This window comes from Anguilla anguilla, chromosome 8 (genome assembly GCF_013347855.1).
Source record: "Anguilla anguilla isolate fAngAng1 chromosome 8, fAngAng1.pri, whole genome shotgun sequence".
In the NCBI taxonomy this organism is placed as follows: Eukaryota; Metazoa; Chordata; class Actinopteri; order Anguilliformes; family Anguillidae; genus Anguilla; species Anguilla anguilla.
Genome location: NC_049208.1, coordinates 577,720 through 592,095, shown reverse-complemented (window position 1 = coordinate 592,095; position 14,376 = coordinate 577,720). Strand labels below are relative to the sequence as shown.

At 53.3% G+C, this 14,376-nt stretch overlaps 1 protein-coding gene across 2 annotated transcripts in view; it reads left to right on the top strand.

Annotated features, from left to right (window-relative positions):
* The window catches only part of LOC118234049 (partitioning defective 3 homolog), a 258,754-nt gene that overhangs the window by 88,578 nt on the left and 155,800 nt on the right, over positions 1 to 14,376 (top strand). For both annotated transcript variants that reach the window (XM_035430352.1, XM_035430351.1), the window contains exon 3: positions 9,001 to 9,181. In XM_035430352.1, the coding sequence (XP_035286243.1) occupies positions 9,001 to 9,181 (181 nt within the window). The remainder of the gene's footprint in view (positions 1 to 9,000; positions 9,182 to 14,376) is intronic.

The following is a 14,376-nucleotide window of genomic DNA, read 5'->3' as shown; positions in this document are numbered from 1 at the left end:
CATTGTGCAGGATCATTAGCGTGTGCTAGCGTGTAGATGCAAACGCGTCGAAACACACACTCAAGCACATTCTCTCTCCTTTCTCTTACTTTTTTTGGCTTGATTCAGATGGCAGTGCATGGGTGGTATTTTCAGTAAAAGAGTGATAATACTTGATTACTTCAACTTTATTCTAAATATGAGAATACATTACAGTTGCTATAGCTGAGTTATGACTTAGTTTTCTTTCATGTACAAATAAGGTTTTTGTAAATGTTGAACACTGTCTTTGAAGTTCCTCGATATGTTAGTGAATTATTTGTCTTGAAATACTGTGGGAAGCCAGTATATAAACACACCACAGCACCCTGTTCCCCACAGTCCCACACACACACACCCACAGCACCCTGTCCCCCACAGTCCCACACACACACAGGAACCCACAGCTCCCTGTCTCCCTCACACCCACACCCACACACTCACCAGGATCCACAGGGACCCACAGTGGAAGCACAGACACCGTGTCCCTGTCCCCAGTGGGTGGGCGCATTCTCAGGGGCTGATGATTGGCTGTCTCCGTGGTTACGTGTGCATTTCAGGGGCAGTTCCCCGCCCTCTTCCTGCCGTTATGGCTGCGGTTTGAAATGCGTGTCGGGACGGCTGCTTCCTCTCCTGGGGCGGGACTGATCCCCTCCCATGCGGCAGGCTGCCATGGGAACGCCTCTCCTCCGCACCGGATGCCCGCTCGCCCGGAACGCCGTTACCCTGGGAAACGGACTGACTTGCGGGCGTGGCCGCGGAGCAGGGGCCTCATCCGTCGCCACGGTGATAAGCGGTATCTTAATTGCTTTTCCTGAGCATGCTCTGATCCTCCCTAAATCTCCCAGAGAAATGGCCTGCCCCCCCGACCCCCCCCCCCCCCCCCTTTAACCTGAGCTGGAGCGCAGTGCAGCTGTGGCCAGTGTGCTCTGGGTGGCACTTGCCCGTTTGAAACTGCCGTTGTTTGAAACTACAGTCATCCGAGGAGGAGCAGGAGCTTGTGTCGTTGTGTCGTTAATCGCCCTGCGTTCGTTAGAGTGACCGTCTCGCTGCGATCTCACGGCCATATCGCGGCAGTCCTGCGGCAGGTCTCTCTGCTCAAAGCCTCCCAGTCAGCCCCGCCCATCAGCTGTACCCATAAGACACCTGTGTGTGCGTTCACTGCTCAAAGCCTCTCAGTCAGCCTCGCCCATCAGCTCTACCCATAAGACACCAGTGTGTGCGTTCACTGCTCAAAGCCTCTCAGTCAGCCCCGCCCATCAGCTCTACCCATAAGACACCTGTGTGTGCGTTCACTGCTCAAAGCCTCTGTCAGCCCCGCCCATCAGCTCTACCCATAAGACACCAGTGTGTGCGTTTACCGCTCAAAGCCTCTCAGACAGCCCCGTCCATCAGCTCTACCCATAAGACACCAGTGTGTGCCCGATCAGACCCGCAGGTCTTATGCAGCTTTGTGAAGATGAGGCGTCTCTGAAGGGTGGCTCTTTCTGCAAAGCAGCATTTGTTTCGCAGTCGTGGGAACGTGACAATGCAGTTTAAAAAAAGAAAAGGCCTGTGCCAGCCTGTTGTTAGCTCTGCTCTCTGTTGGGTGCTGAAGCGGAGATCACCCGACAGAGTGAGTTCACCTGGTCCTTGTTTTATCACATTTTAATCATTTCACGTTTCCAACACTGATGAGGCTGAATTGTTAGAACAGATAAAAAAGCAGAAAGAGTCAGTTGGCATTTTTATCTGGGGCAGTGGGATGGAAAGCCCATGCATGCCTGGGCGTATTCGGGTGCGATGTGTAAAAGCTGAGCGTACTCTAAGACTTTCCATTTCGCATGCAGCTGAAAGGTAAGATAGTTGTGCGATACTTTAAATGGATTTCCCTGGCTCCAGTGGTCTGAGCAGAGCCTGAAAGGGCTTTAATGCCGCTCTGGGATTCTAACAGATGAGCCTCTAATCTGTCTGAAATTATTCTCAGATCTCACTACTTCCTTTTCGGGTGGAAATAAAACTTCCTGCTACAATGATACATTGTGATGTAATGGAATTAACAACAAAAATAAAGCATCACTTAAAATCTTCCAGCATTTTACATATAAGTGATAATAAAAATTGCGCTACTATTACTAGATGATAATAATAATAATAATAATAATGGTAAATGGACTGGTAATAATGGTAAATGGTAATAATAATAATAATAATAATAATAATAATAATAATAAATTTCACTGCAAGCAGACCACGGTGCATCACTGTATGATAGTAGTGATGGTGCTGTATAATAATGGAATGATTTTCTGGGGTGTAGCCCCTATGAGGGGGACCGGTCATGGCACAAAGATGACTCCTGTGTTACATGTCGTGCAGTGAAGCCATAAGCTTAGTTTAGCTTCAGTAGCCGCTAACCGTGTCACACGGATGCCCTCAGGCAGATCACTCCCAGGTCTGCCTCAGGCAGGTCACTCCCAGGTGTGCCTCAGGCAGGTCACTCCCAGGTCTGCCTCAGGCAGGTCACTCCCAGGTCTGCCACAGGCAGGTCACTCCCAGGTCTGCCTCAGGCAGGTCACTCCCAGGTCTGCCTCAGGCAGGTCACTCCCAGGTCTGCCTCAGGCAGGTCACTCCCAGGTCTGCCACAGGCAGGTCACTCCCAGGTCTGCCACAGGCAGGTCACTCCCAGGTGCAGGTCACTCCCAGGTCTGCCTCAGGCAGGTCACTCCCAGGTCTGCCTCAGGCAGGTCACTCCCAGGTCTGCCTCAGGCAGGTCACTCCCAGGTCTGCCTCAGGCAGGTCACTCCCAGGTCTGCCTCAGGCAGATCACTCCCAGGTCTGCCTGAGGCAGATCACTCCCAGGTCTGCCTGAGGCAGGTCACTCCCAGGTCTGCCTCAGGCAGATCACTCCCAGGTCTGCAGTGAAGGACTGCAGTGAACAGACGCATTACAGGGTTTGGGTTTGTGGGGGTTTAACAGTGAGAGCTGCTCTACTTAATGACCCTCCGGACTGCCCGTGTTCGATTAGAGAGATTTACTGAACCCAGGCTGCAGAGAGGATGATGCTGAAAGTTGGAGGTGCTTTGCGGAGAGCAGCTGAAGTGGTATATCCCCAGAAGGTGCTGACCCAGTGTTAGCGCTTAGCGCTCTGCTGAGGTTATATGAGGAAAAGCGTACTGCAGTGTAGAGTGAGGCAGGTGTGTGGAAAAGCGTAGAGCGAGGCAGGTGTGTGGAAAAGCGTACTGCAGTGTGGAGCGAGGCAGGTGTGAGGAGAAGCGTACTGCAGTGTGGAGCGAGGCAGGTGTGTGGAAAAGCGTACTGCAGTGTGGAGCGACGCAGGTGTGTGGAAAAGCGTACTGCAGTGTAGAGTGAGGCAGGTGTGTGGAAAAGCGTACTGCAGTGTGGAGTGAGGCAGGTGTGTGGAAAAGCGTACTGCAGTGTGGAGTGAGGCAGGTGTGTGGAAAAGCGTACTGCAGTGTGGAGCGAGGCAGGTGTGTGGAAAAGCGTTCTGCAGTGTAGTGTGAGGCAGGTGTGTGGAAAAGCGTACTGCAGTGTGGAGCCAGGCAGGTGTGTGGAAAAGCGTACTGCAGTGTGGAGCGAGGCAGGTGTGTGGAAAAGCGTACTGCAGCGTAGAGCGAGGCAGGTGTGTGGTTTCAGTAGCTGTTTTAGCATCGTACCTGAGTCTCAAGCTGCAGTGATAACTCGGCATGTCGCTGCTGGTCCATAGCGTGGGGTTACCCAGGGGTCCCTGTGTGCTGGGTGAGTCCCTCACTCGCTGCTGGTCCATAGCGTGGGGTTACCCAGGGTAGGAGGGTTACCCAGGGGTCCCTGTGTGCTGGGTGAGTCCCTCACTCGCTGCTGGTCCATAGCGTGGGGTTACCCAGGGGTCCCTGTGTGCTGGGTGAGTCCCTCACTGTGTGCTGGGTGAGTCCCTCACTGTGTGCTGGGTGAGTCCCTCACTGTGTGCTGGGTGAGTCCCTCACTCGCTGCTGGTCCATAGCGTGGGGTTACCCAGGGTAGGAGGGTTACCCAGGGGTCCCTGTGTGCTGGGTGAGTCCCTCACTCGCTGCTGGTCCATAGCGTGGGGTTACCCAGGGTAGGAGGGTTACCCAGGGGTCCCTGTGTGCTGGGTGAGTCCCTCACTCGCTGCTGGTCCATAGCGTGGGGTTACCCAGGGTAGGAGGGTTACCCAGGGGTCCCTGTGTGCTGGGTGAGTCCCTCACTCGCTGCTGGTCCATAGCGTGGGGTTACCCAGGGTAGGAGGGTTACCCAGGGGTCCCTGTGTGCTGGGTGAGTCCCTCACTCGCTGCTGGTCCATAGCGTGGGGTTACCCAGGGTAGGAGGGTTACCCAGGGGTCCCTGTGTGCTGGGTGAGTCCCTCACTCGCTGCTGGTCCATAGCGTGGGGTTACCCAGGGGTCCCTGTGTGCTGGGTGAGTCCCTCACTGTGTGCTGGGTGAGTCCCTCACTGTGTGCTGGGTGAGTCCCTCACTGTGTGCTGGGTGAGTCCCTCACTCGCTGCTGGTCCATAGCGTGGGGTTACCCAGGGTAGGAGGGTTACCCAGGGGTCCCTGTGTGCTGGGTGAGTCCCTCACTCGCTGCTGGTCCATAGCGTGGGGTTACCCAGGGTAGGAGGGTTACCCAGGGGTCCCTGTGTGCTGGGTGAGTCCCTCACTCGCTGCTGGTCCATAGCGTGGGGTTACCCAGGGTAGGAGGGTTACCCAGGGGTCCCTGTGTGCTGGGTGAGTCCCTCACTCGCTGCTGGTCCATAGCGTGGGGTTACCCAGGGTAGGAGGGTTACCCAGGGGTCCCTGTGTGCTGGGTGAGTCCCTCACTCGCTGCTGGTCCATAGCGTGGGGTTACCCAGGGTAGGATGGTTACCCAGGGGTCCCTGTGTGCTGGGTGAGTCCCTCACTCGCTGCTGGTCCAGGGTAGGGGGTTACCCAGGGTAGGGGGTTACCCAGGGGTCCCTGTGTGCTGGGTGAGTCCCTCACTAGCTGCTGGTCCATAGCGTGGGGTTACCCAGGGGTCCCTGTGTGCTGGGTGAGTCCCTCACTGTGTGCTGGGTGAGTCCCTCACTGTGTGCTGGGTGAGTCCCTCACTGTGTGCTGGGTGAGTCCCTCACTGTGTGCTGGGTGAGTCCCTCACTCGCTGCTGGTCCATAGCGGGGTGGTTACCCAGGGTAGGGCGGTCCGTGTGCTGGATGAGTCCCTCACTATCTGCTGGTCCAGGGTAGGGGGGTTACCCAGGAGTCCCTGTGTGCTGGGTGAGTCCCTCACTATCTGCTGGTCCATAGCGTGGGGTTACCCAGGGTAGGGGGGTTACCCAGGGGTCCCTGTGTGCTGGGTGAGTCCCTTACTATCTGCTGCTGGTCCAGGGTAGGGGGGTTACCCAGGGTAGGGGGGTTACCCAGGGTAGGGGGGTTACCCAGGAGTCCCTGTGTGCTGGGTGAGTCTTCCAGGACCTGCAGGGTCTGCTGAGCTCTGTTTCCAGCTGAACAGCATCAGATGTAACTCCGCCCCAGAAACGCAGGCTTGGCGAGCCCCACAGGGTGGATAAAGCTCGCTGTGAACGCCACCATTCGCGTCTGAACGCCTCTCATATCTGAAGTCTTTTCGGTGTTTAAACTCCACATCCCCGATCCCGTTAGCTGCTGTCACTCATTCTGACAGCTTGGTGGGGGAGGAAGATGCAGTAAAAAAATAAGTGATAATTAAAGTCTCTTTTCAGAGCATTTTTCAAAGAAGCATAAATATGCGCTAAAAGCCGCAGTCAGTAGTACCTTCTCCGCTGATTGACTGTGTTGCCGCATGACTTGTCTGGCAGGCTGTCCTTTCTGCTGAAATGTTAATTACAGACCTGATGGGTCCATTGTGGGCCTCACTTGATATAATTGCAAACCTGGAGTAGCTTCAGTGTTTAGCCTTCTGCGTGTGCAACAAGTGGACCATGGGCTATTTCCGTCGATAATCGTTGTTGTTATTTATATATTTATTTTATTTTAGTAAGTGCATGGGACAATGCAATGCGTTACGCACATATCACATGAGCAAAAAGCCACCAGTAGCCCTGGAGACAGACTCTGGTTATTTACCAGGGTGGACCACAGTGCATTGTGGTCCTGAGGAGAGGGATGCTGCTGTTGTCGAGGGCCCCTGTTACCCAGTGAACAGCCATCTCCGTGGAGATAGCATCCTCCCAGTCAGCCGGCTCCGGTCCAGGAGGGCTGTTCTGTGGGATAATGGCACCTTTCTGCAGCCGCGGCGCGTTGGAGTGTTCCGGAGGTGTAAAGGGGGGGGGGGGGCGGGGGGTAAGGTGGGGGTGCTTTTACTGAGTGTCCTGCGGCGAAGCCAATGTGTCTGAACAGCAGGGAGGGTCCGCTAGAGGAGAGGAGAGGAGGGAGGGAGGGAGGGAGGGAGGGAGGGCGGTGGAGATGAAAGAAAGGGGACAGCAGGAGAGATTGCTTTGAAAGACAGGGCAGAACCGGGGGAGCAGGTGGTCCATTTTTGAAAGCGTAGCTGGCAGGAGACTCCGGTGTGTGTCGAGGGGAGAAGAGGGGTAGGGGGAGTGGAGGAGTGGACGGGAGAGGAGGGGTGTGTTGGGGTGGAGAGGGGGGGAGTGGCAGAGAGGAGAGGGAGGGGATGGGAGAGGAGGAAGCAGGTGATGGGGAAAGAGAGACTGCTCGTCCACACAGTGGGGGACTCCTGTTTGTGACCCTCTCTCCAGACCAGCGGCACTTGAAACTGGTTCAGGCTTGATTGCCACTGAATCCCACTGAGAGTTTTTTTTTACACGGTGCTGCCAGTGTTTCCCATCAGTCTAACAGCCGGAGGAGACCTGTGCTGCACGTTGCCTTGGAAACCCTCAGTGGAACAAGCCTAGGTAACAACAACGGATGATTAGATTTCATTTGCGGAGGTCCAGGGTCTTCAGTAGCAATTAAATGCAAGTCGTCAAATTAACCATTTTACAGGCCTCGAGGCCATCTTGTTAGAGAGGATGAGCTGTTGCAGGTTAGCATCCTCTTCTGAGTTTGCTGACTACATTAGTAAAATAATGCTTTAATTGAGTTTGCATTGAATTCCCCCACTGTGGCAGTACTATGGGGATTTTCCTGGTTCAGACCAATCGCAGTCCACTAGTGTGAAGTGTCCTCATCCACACGGGTTACCCTGCCATCAGACAGGGTATTGAGGGTGGCAGTATGCAGTGTGCAGGGTGCAGTATGCAGTACAGAGGGTGGCAGTATGCAGTGTGCAGGGTGCAGTATGTAGTATGGAGGGTGGAAGTGTGCAGTATGGAGTATTGGACCCTAAAGGTTTCAGTATATTCTAAATGGCTGTAATGTAAAGTAGCATAGCCTGCTGACCACATGTTCTCAGGTCCCTGCTTATTCATGGAGTCCATTTTGTTTATGGGAACCATCAGTGGTGGAAAATTGTTCTTTTTAAAAATAATTGCCTGTCCATTTAATTCTGTATGGACTATGTGAGAGGGCTACAGAGCTACAGGAGAGCTTCCTGGAGCAGGAGCTCTGGGGTAATACATGTCATTCAGAAAGACTGATGATTATAATAGTCTGAACACAAAGAGGGTTTTGTATAATTGTGTTTAGTTTGCTGTATGAAACCCTGAGTGAATGCGCTGTATAGATGTACAAGGATGAGGTTATTTGCCCATTGGAGGTTTACACAATAATAAATGGCAAATTGAATTTCCCAAACCAGCTTAACATAAAAATCCATATTGTCATATTGCATTATTCTTGCAATAAACTGTCTAGATTTAATCACAAACTCAAATTGGGATATGTATAAAAAAAAAGGTTTATAAAAAATATGCTCTAATATGCTTCAGAAAATATGACCGAGTTTCCTGAACATAAAAGTGCCTTAACAACACTTCACAATGAAGCAAATGCCAAGTAAGCTCTTACTTCATAAAGCCTGAATTGAATATGGAAATGAATTTAATTCTGGTTGCTTTGCCTCTTCATAAAACTGTAATCCCCTGCCCAGCCACACAGTCAAGTCTGTGTATGGAGGTGTCAGGTCTGTGTATGGGGGTGTCAGGTCTGTGTACGGAAGTGTCAGGTCTGTGTATGGGGGTGTCAGGTCTGTGTATGGGGGTGTCAGGTCTGTGTATGGAGGTGTCAGGTCTGTGTATGGGGGTGTCAGGTCTGTGTATGGGGGTGTCAGGTCTGTGTATGGAGGTGTCAGGTCTGTGTATGGAGGTGTCAGGACTGTGTACGGAGGTGTCAGGTCTGTGTATGGAGGAGTCAGGTCTGTGTATGGGGGTGTCAGGTCTGTGTATGGAGGTGTCAGGTCTGTGTACGGAGGTGTCAGGTCTGTGTATGGAGGTGTCAGGTCTGTGTATGGGGGTGTCAGGTCTGTGTATGGGGGTGTCAGGTCTGTGTACGGAGGTGTCAGGTCTGTGTACGGAGGTGTCAGGTCTGTGTACGGAGGTGTCAGGTCTGTGCACGGAGGTGTCAGGTCTGTGTACGGAGGTGTCAGGTCTGTATGCAGAGAAACTGAAATGGCCGAAACTTCTGCTGCTTAGGAAAACGCAGTCTCAGCGAGTGTGAGCGTGAGCGTGAGCGTGAGCGTGAGCGTGAGCGTGTGCGTGTGCGAGTGCGAGCGCGAGCGCGAGCGTGTGCGTGTGCGTGAGCGTGAGCGTGTGTGTGTGTGTGTGTGTGTGAGTGCGTGTGCGCGAGTGAGTGTGACTGCTCTGTGGGTAATGCACCTCGAGCCGCTTAAACTGATCCACTGTAACTGATCTGCACTAAGCAAACACACAGTCCGGTGGTGTATGATGCTTTGTGGCAGACAGGAGAAGTTTTCATGTGACATTCACATACTCTCAAAAAGTGCAAACCCCTCCTTCAGGTCATATTGGCAGAAAAGTATTTGAATCCAAAATAAATATGTATTTGACCCAGGTCTGGTCTGTATCAGGTGTGTCAGTAGAGACCCTAAAATAACCCCCCCCCCCCTTCTCTGTGCAGCTGGTTGCCGTGTACGACGAGCAGGACCCCCACCACGGGGGCGATGGGACCAGCGCCAGCTCCACGGGCACCCAGAGCCCCGACCTGTTCACTGTGGAGCTCAACTCCAGCAACATGTCCGCCTTCCAGCCCTACCAGGCCACCAGCGAGATCGAGGTCACGCCGTCCACCCTCAGAACAAGTACGTCTGCTCTCTCTTCCTCCTCCTCCTCCTCTCCTCTCTCATCCTCCTCCTCCTCCTCCTCTCCTCTCTCATCCTCCTCCTCCTCTCTCCTCTCCTCTCTCATCCTCCTCCTCCTCCTCTCCTTTCTCCTCCTCTCCCCTCCTCTCTCCCCTGTTCCTCTCCTCTCTCCACACTTGGCTGGATCTCACCTCTCTATCTCAGCTTCATCAGCTTCTTGCCTCAGCCTGCCTGTGGCTTGTCCTTCTCTTCACACAGGGTTGGGTTTGCTGGGTTTGAATGAAGGGCCGTCCTGTTGGAATGGGGGCTGTTTTCCCTTTTCTTTGTGGCAGTTTGCGGCTCCGTGGCTGTGATGAAACAAGCGTCTGGAAGCGGAGCCTCAGTGTTGTTTGTTCGGCTCCTTTTGAAAAAGATCAGCACAGATCCCAGGTTCCACTGTGAAGATGGGGGCTCTGGGAAAACATTTTTGGGAAACGTTTATCTTCAGAGAAGCGAGCGCATTCTCTGTCAGTGAGGTGTGATGGGAGATGATTGTGCCTCCGTTTGAACCAGTGATATTTTTATATCGGCTCCCGAAAGCTGATTGTTAGAGGGGTGTTTGACACTCCACAGACCGAAAGAAGAAAAACCTGTGATCTTTATCTCCACAGCTTGAACCTATTTTCTCTCTCTCGTTCTCTCTCTCGTTCTCTCTCTCTCTTTCTTTTTCTCTCTTGCTCTGCCTCAACAGAACTTTCAGAATCTTTCATGAAGGTATTAATAAAAAATAAACCTGTTCCTTATTTGGCCTATTATTTTATTGCAATAAATAGACTACCCCTCCCTCCCAGTGTAGAAATCTGCACATGTTCTCAGTGTGAGCAACAGCTTGCCACCTGGGCCTTTTTAAAGAAGTGCGGCTGCTCGCTCAGAGATTCTCTTTGATGCCCCTTTTTTTCGATGGTGGGGCAGTTGTTTTTGGATGGATGTCCCTTTTTTTCGATGGTGGGGCAGTTGTTTTTGGATGGATGTCCCTTTTTTTTGATGGTGGGGCTGTTGTTTTTGGAGTGTATGCCCCTTTTTTTCGATGGTGGGGCAGTTGTTTTTGGAGTGGATGCCCCTTTTCTTTGATGGTGGGGCCATTGTTTTTGGAGTGTATGCCCCTTTTTTTTGATGGTGGGGCAGTTATTTTTGGAGTGGATGCCCCCTGTTTGATGGCAGGGCACTTGTTTTTGGATACCACACAAACCATGGACAGATACTCACAAACCATGACTGGCTTTCCCCTTATTTCATTTTAAATCTGTGATGGTTTCATCTCTTCCCTTACTCTTCATTTTTCAAGTGTCATCAGCGTTTCCTGATTTGCGAAGCTGCAGCACACTGACAGCGTCGGGGAAGCACAGCTGTAATTTACCTGGCTCTCGGTGTGAAACAGATTAGCCCAGACTGCCTGAGCTCTGCTGATAGGTTTTTTTTTTTTTTGGGGACAGGTAATTCTTTTTTTTTTTAGTTTGAGTTGGATTCGAAAATAAGAGGCATTTGTATTGTGCCGTCTGGGGGGCTGTTGCACCTGATTTTCTGTGCGTGACCACAGTCAGAGAAATGAGTGAATTAGAGAGCCAGGACAGAAATAATAAATCCCACAGCCCTGCCATCACCTCTAAGGGCTAGGCCCAGGAGTGTGGAATTGTGGGTATGTGCAGTAATTATCTCTGGGATTTTATTGATCTCAGAACTTGGGACCATCTCATATTTTCATATTAGCAGATGCTGGGGAGGTCAGGCAAGTAATAATTGGACTGGAGATGTTTTAAATTGCCATAGGGAATTCAATTTACATCACTATGGTTTTCTGTTTTACCGCCTGAACAAGAAAGTCATTTGGAGAACTGTGTGTGTGTGTGTGTGTGTGTGTGTGTGTGTGTGTGTGTGTGTGTGTGTTGTGTGGAAGAGGGACAGGCTGGTATTGGCATGAAAATATGTGGAATCGCCTGGGGGGGCCAGCACCGGGGTCCTGGGAGGCGGGGCCTGGGGGAGAACTCCCTGGGCGCTGGTGCAGTTCTGTCGGGACAGGGTGTTAAGCGTAGGGGGCAGTCTGAGTTTTGGATCTTGGCTTAGAAAGGAAACTGCCTGTCAGTGAAACCTGTTGTGTAAGCAAATCATGGTCGTATTTGTATTAAAAGACACATCTTTGTTCTGAATATTGCTATTGAGCATTTAAAGTGCTTGTTTGTCCCAAGTCTGGTGCGAAGCTGTCTCATGCAGTCTAGTCCCAGAGTTACTGGCCAATCCGGCTGTGGACCTGGAGTACCAATCAGCATCAAGGATCTTCTGGGTGTCCCATCGCCCTGAATTTAGTCACCATGGCGATACCCATGCTTTGCCCGTTTATTGTGTGAAACCTCACAACTGACAGGTGCAGGTGCGACAGCCAGCAGGCAGAGGGCGCTGTTGGGGTTTGAGCATTAATGCAGACACTGAGTGCCAATTTCCCAGCCTTCTCCAAAGTCACTAGGGCCTGTGTGCTCCTCTGAACCTCCTGACCCCCCCGCCCCCCTTTCATGAGTCAGCTCTGTCCTGGGACGTGCCCAAATCGCTCCCACACTTTTGAGTCTGACCGCTCTGCTCTTTCGCCACCCCATGGGCGAGTGTGAGCGAGTCTCATAAACAGGCCTGACTGGTGCGTACGCGTCTCTGTTAAAGACCGGGGCTGGGGACTGGGCCCACAGCCTGACTGGTGCATACGCGTTGCTGTTAAAGACTGGGGCTGGGGACTGGGCCCACAGCCTGACTGGTGCATACGCGTTGCTGTTAAAGACTGGGGCTGGGGACTGGACCCACAGCCTGACTGGTGCGTGTCGCTGTTAAAGACCGGGGCTGGGGACTGGACCCACAGCCTGACTGGTGCGTACGCGTCTCTGTTAAAGACCAGGGCTGGGAACTGGACCGACAGCCTGACTGGTGCGTGCGTGTCTCTGTTAAAGACCAGGGCTGGGAACTGGACCCACAGCCTGACTGGTGCGTGCATGTCTCTGTTAAAGACCAGGGCTGGGGACCGGACCCACAGCCTGACTGGTGCGTACGCGTCGCTGTTAAAGACTGGGGCTGGGGACTGGACCCACAGCCTGACTGGTGCGTGTCGCTGTTAAAGACCAGGGCTGGGGACTGGACCCACTCCGGAGCATTCTGCTCTATATGTGGCCTGTATCTCCGGGTGTGAGCCTGGGAAGAGGCCTGTGTACTGCCTGACTGGTGCGTGTCGCTGTTAAAGACCGGGGCTGGGGACCGGACCCACAGCCTGACTGGTGCGTACGCGTCTCTGTTAAAGACCAGGGCTGGGGACCGGACCCACAGCCTGACTGGTGCGTACGCGTCGCTGTTAAAGACTGGGGCTGGGGACTGGACCCACAGCCTGACTGGTGCGTGTCTCTGTTAAAGACCAGGGCTACAGCCTGACTCCGGGACATTCTGCTCTATATGTGGCCTGTATCTCCGGGTGTGAGCCTGGGAAGAGGCCTGTGTACTGCCTGACTGGTGCGTACGCGTCTCTGTTAAAGACCAGGGCTACAGCCTGACTCCGGGACATTCTGCTCTATATGTGGCCTGTATCTCCGGGTGTGAGCCTGGGAAGAGGCCTGTGTACTGCCTGACTGGTGCGTACGCGTCTCTGTTAAAGACCAGGGCTACAGCCTGACTCCGGGACATTCTGCTCTATATGTGGCCTGTATCTCCGGGTGTGAGCCTGGGAAGAGGCCTGTGTACTGCCTGACTGGTGCGTGTCGCTGTTAAAGACCGGGGCTGGGGACCGGACCCACAGCCTGACTGGTGCGTACGCGTCTCTGTTAAAGACCAGGGCTACAGCCTGACTGGTGCGTGTCTCTGTTAAAGACCGGGGCTGGGGACTGGACCCACAGCCTGACTGGTGCGTGTCGCTGTTAAAGACCGGGGCTGGGGACTGGACCCACAGCCTGACTGGTGCGTACGCGTCTCTGTTAAAGACCAGGGCTACAGCCTGACTCCGGGACATTCTGCTCTATATGTGGCCTGTATCTCCGGGTGTGAGCCTGGGAAGAGGCCTGTGTACTGCCTGACTGGTGCGTGTCGCTGTTAAAGACCGGGGCTGGGGACCGGACCCACAGCCTGACTGGTGCGTACGCGTCTCTGTTAAAGACCAGGGCTACAGCCTGACTCCGGGACATTCTGCTCAATATGTGGCCTGTATCTCCGGGTGTGAGCCTGGGAAGAGGCCTGTGTACTGCCTGACTGGTGCGTACGCGTCTCTGTTAAAGACCAGGGCTACAGCCTGACTCCGGGACATTCTGCTCTATATGTGGCCTGTATCTCCGGGTGTGAGCCTGGGAAGAGGCCTGTGTACTGCCTGACTGGTGCGTACGCGTCTCTGTTAAAGACCAGGGCTACAGCCTGACTCCGGGACATTCTGCTCTATATGTGGCCTGTATCTCCGGGTGTGAGCCTGGGAAGAGGCCTGTGTACTGCCTGACTGGTGCGTACGCGTCTCTGTTAAAGACCAGGGCTACAGCCTGACTCCGGGACATTCTGCTCTATATGTGGCCTGTATCTCCGGGTGTGAGCCTGGGAAGAGGCCTGTGTACTGCCTGACTGGTGCGTACGCGTCTCTGTTAAAGACCAGGGCTACAGCCTGACTCCGGGACATTCTGCTCTATATGTGGCCTGTATCTCCGGGTGTGAGCCTGGGAAGAGGCCTGTGTACTGCCTGACTGGTGCGTACGCGTCTCTGTTAAAGACCAGGGCTACAGCCTGACTCCGGGACATTCTGCTCTATATGTGGCCTGTATCTCCGGGTGTGAGCCTGGGAAGAGGCCTGTGTACTGCCTGACTGGTGCGTGTCGCTGTTAAAGACCGGGGCTGGGGACTGGACCCACAGCCTGACTGGTGCGTACGCGTCTCTGTTAAAGACCAGGGCTACAGCCTGACTCCGGGACATTCTGCTCTATATGTGGCCTGTATCTCCGGGTGTGAGCCTGGGAAGAGGCCTGTGTCCTGCGAGCGTTCCGGGAGACATGTTTGTTTAAGCCGGCCGTTAGTGATTTTCCCCCCCCCCTTGTGTGGTCTGCGTTCTCAGTGTCCATAAACTAAATAAATATCTTTGTTTAGAGTTATGTTGCAATGCTTATTTTAAAGGCCTGTAAATATGTCATTGTTTGATTTTGCTGTGCTGGGCTGTGTAAAGG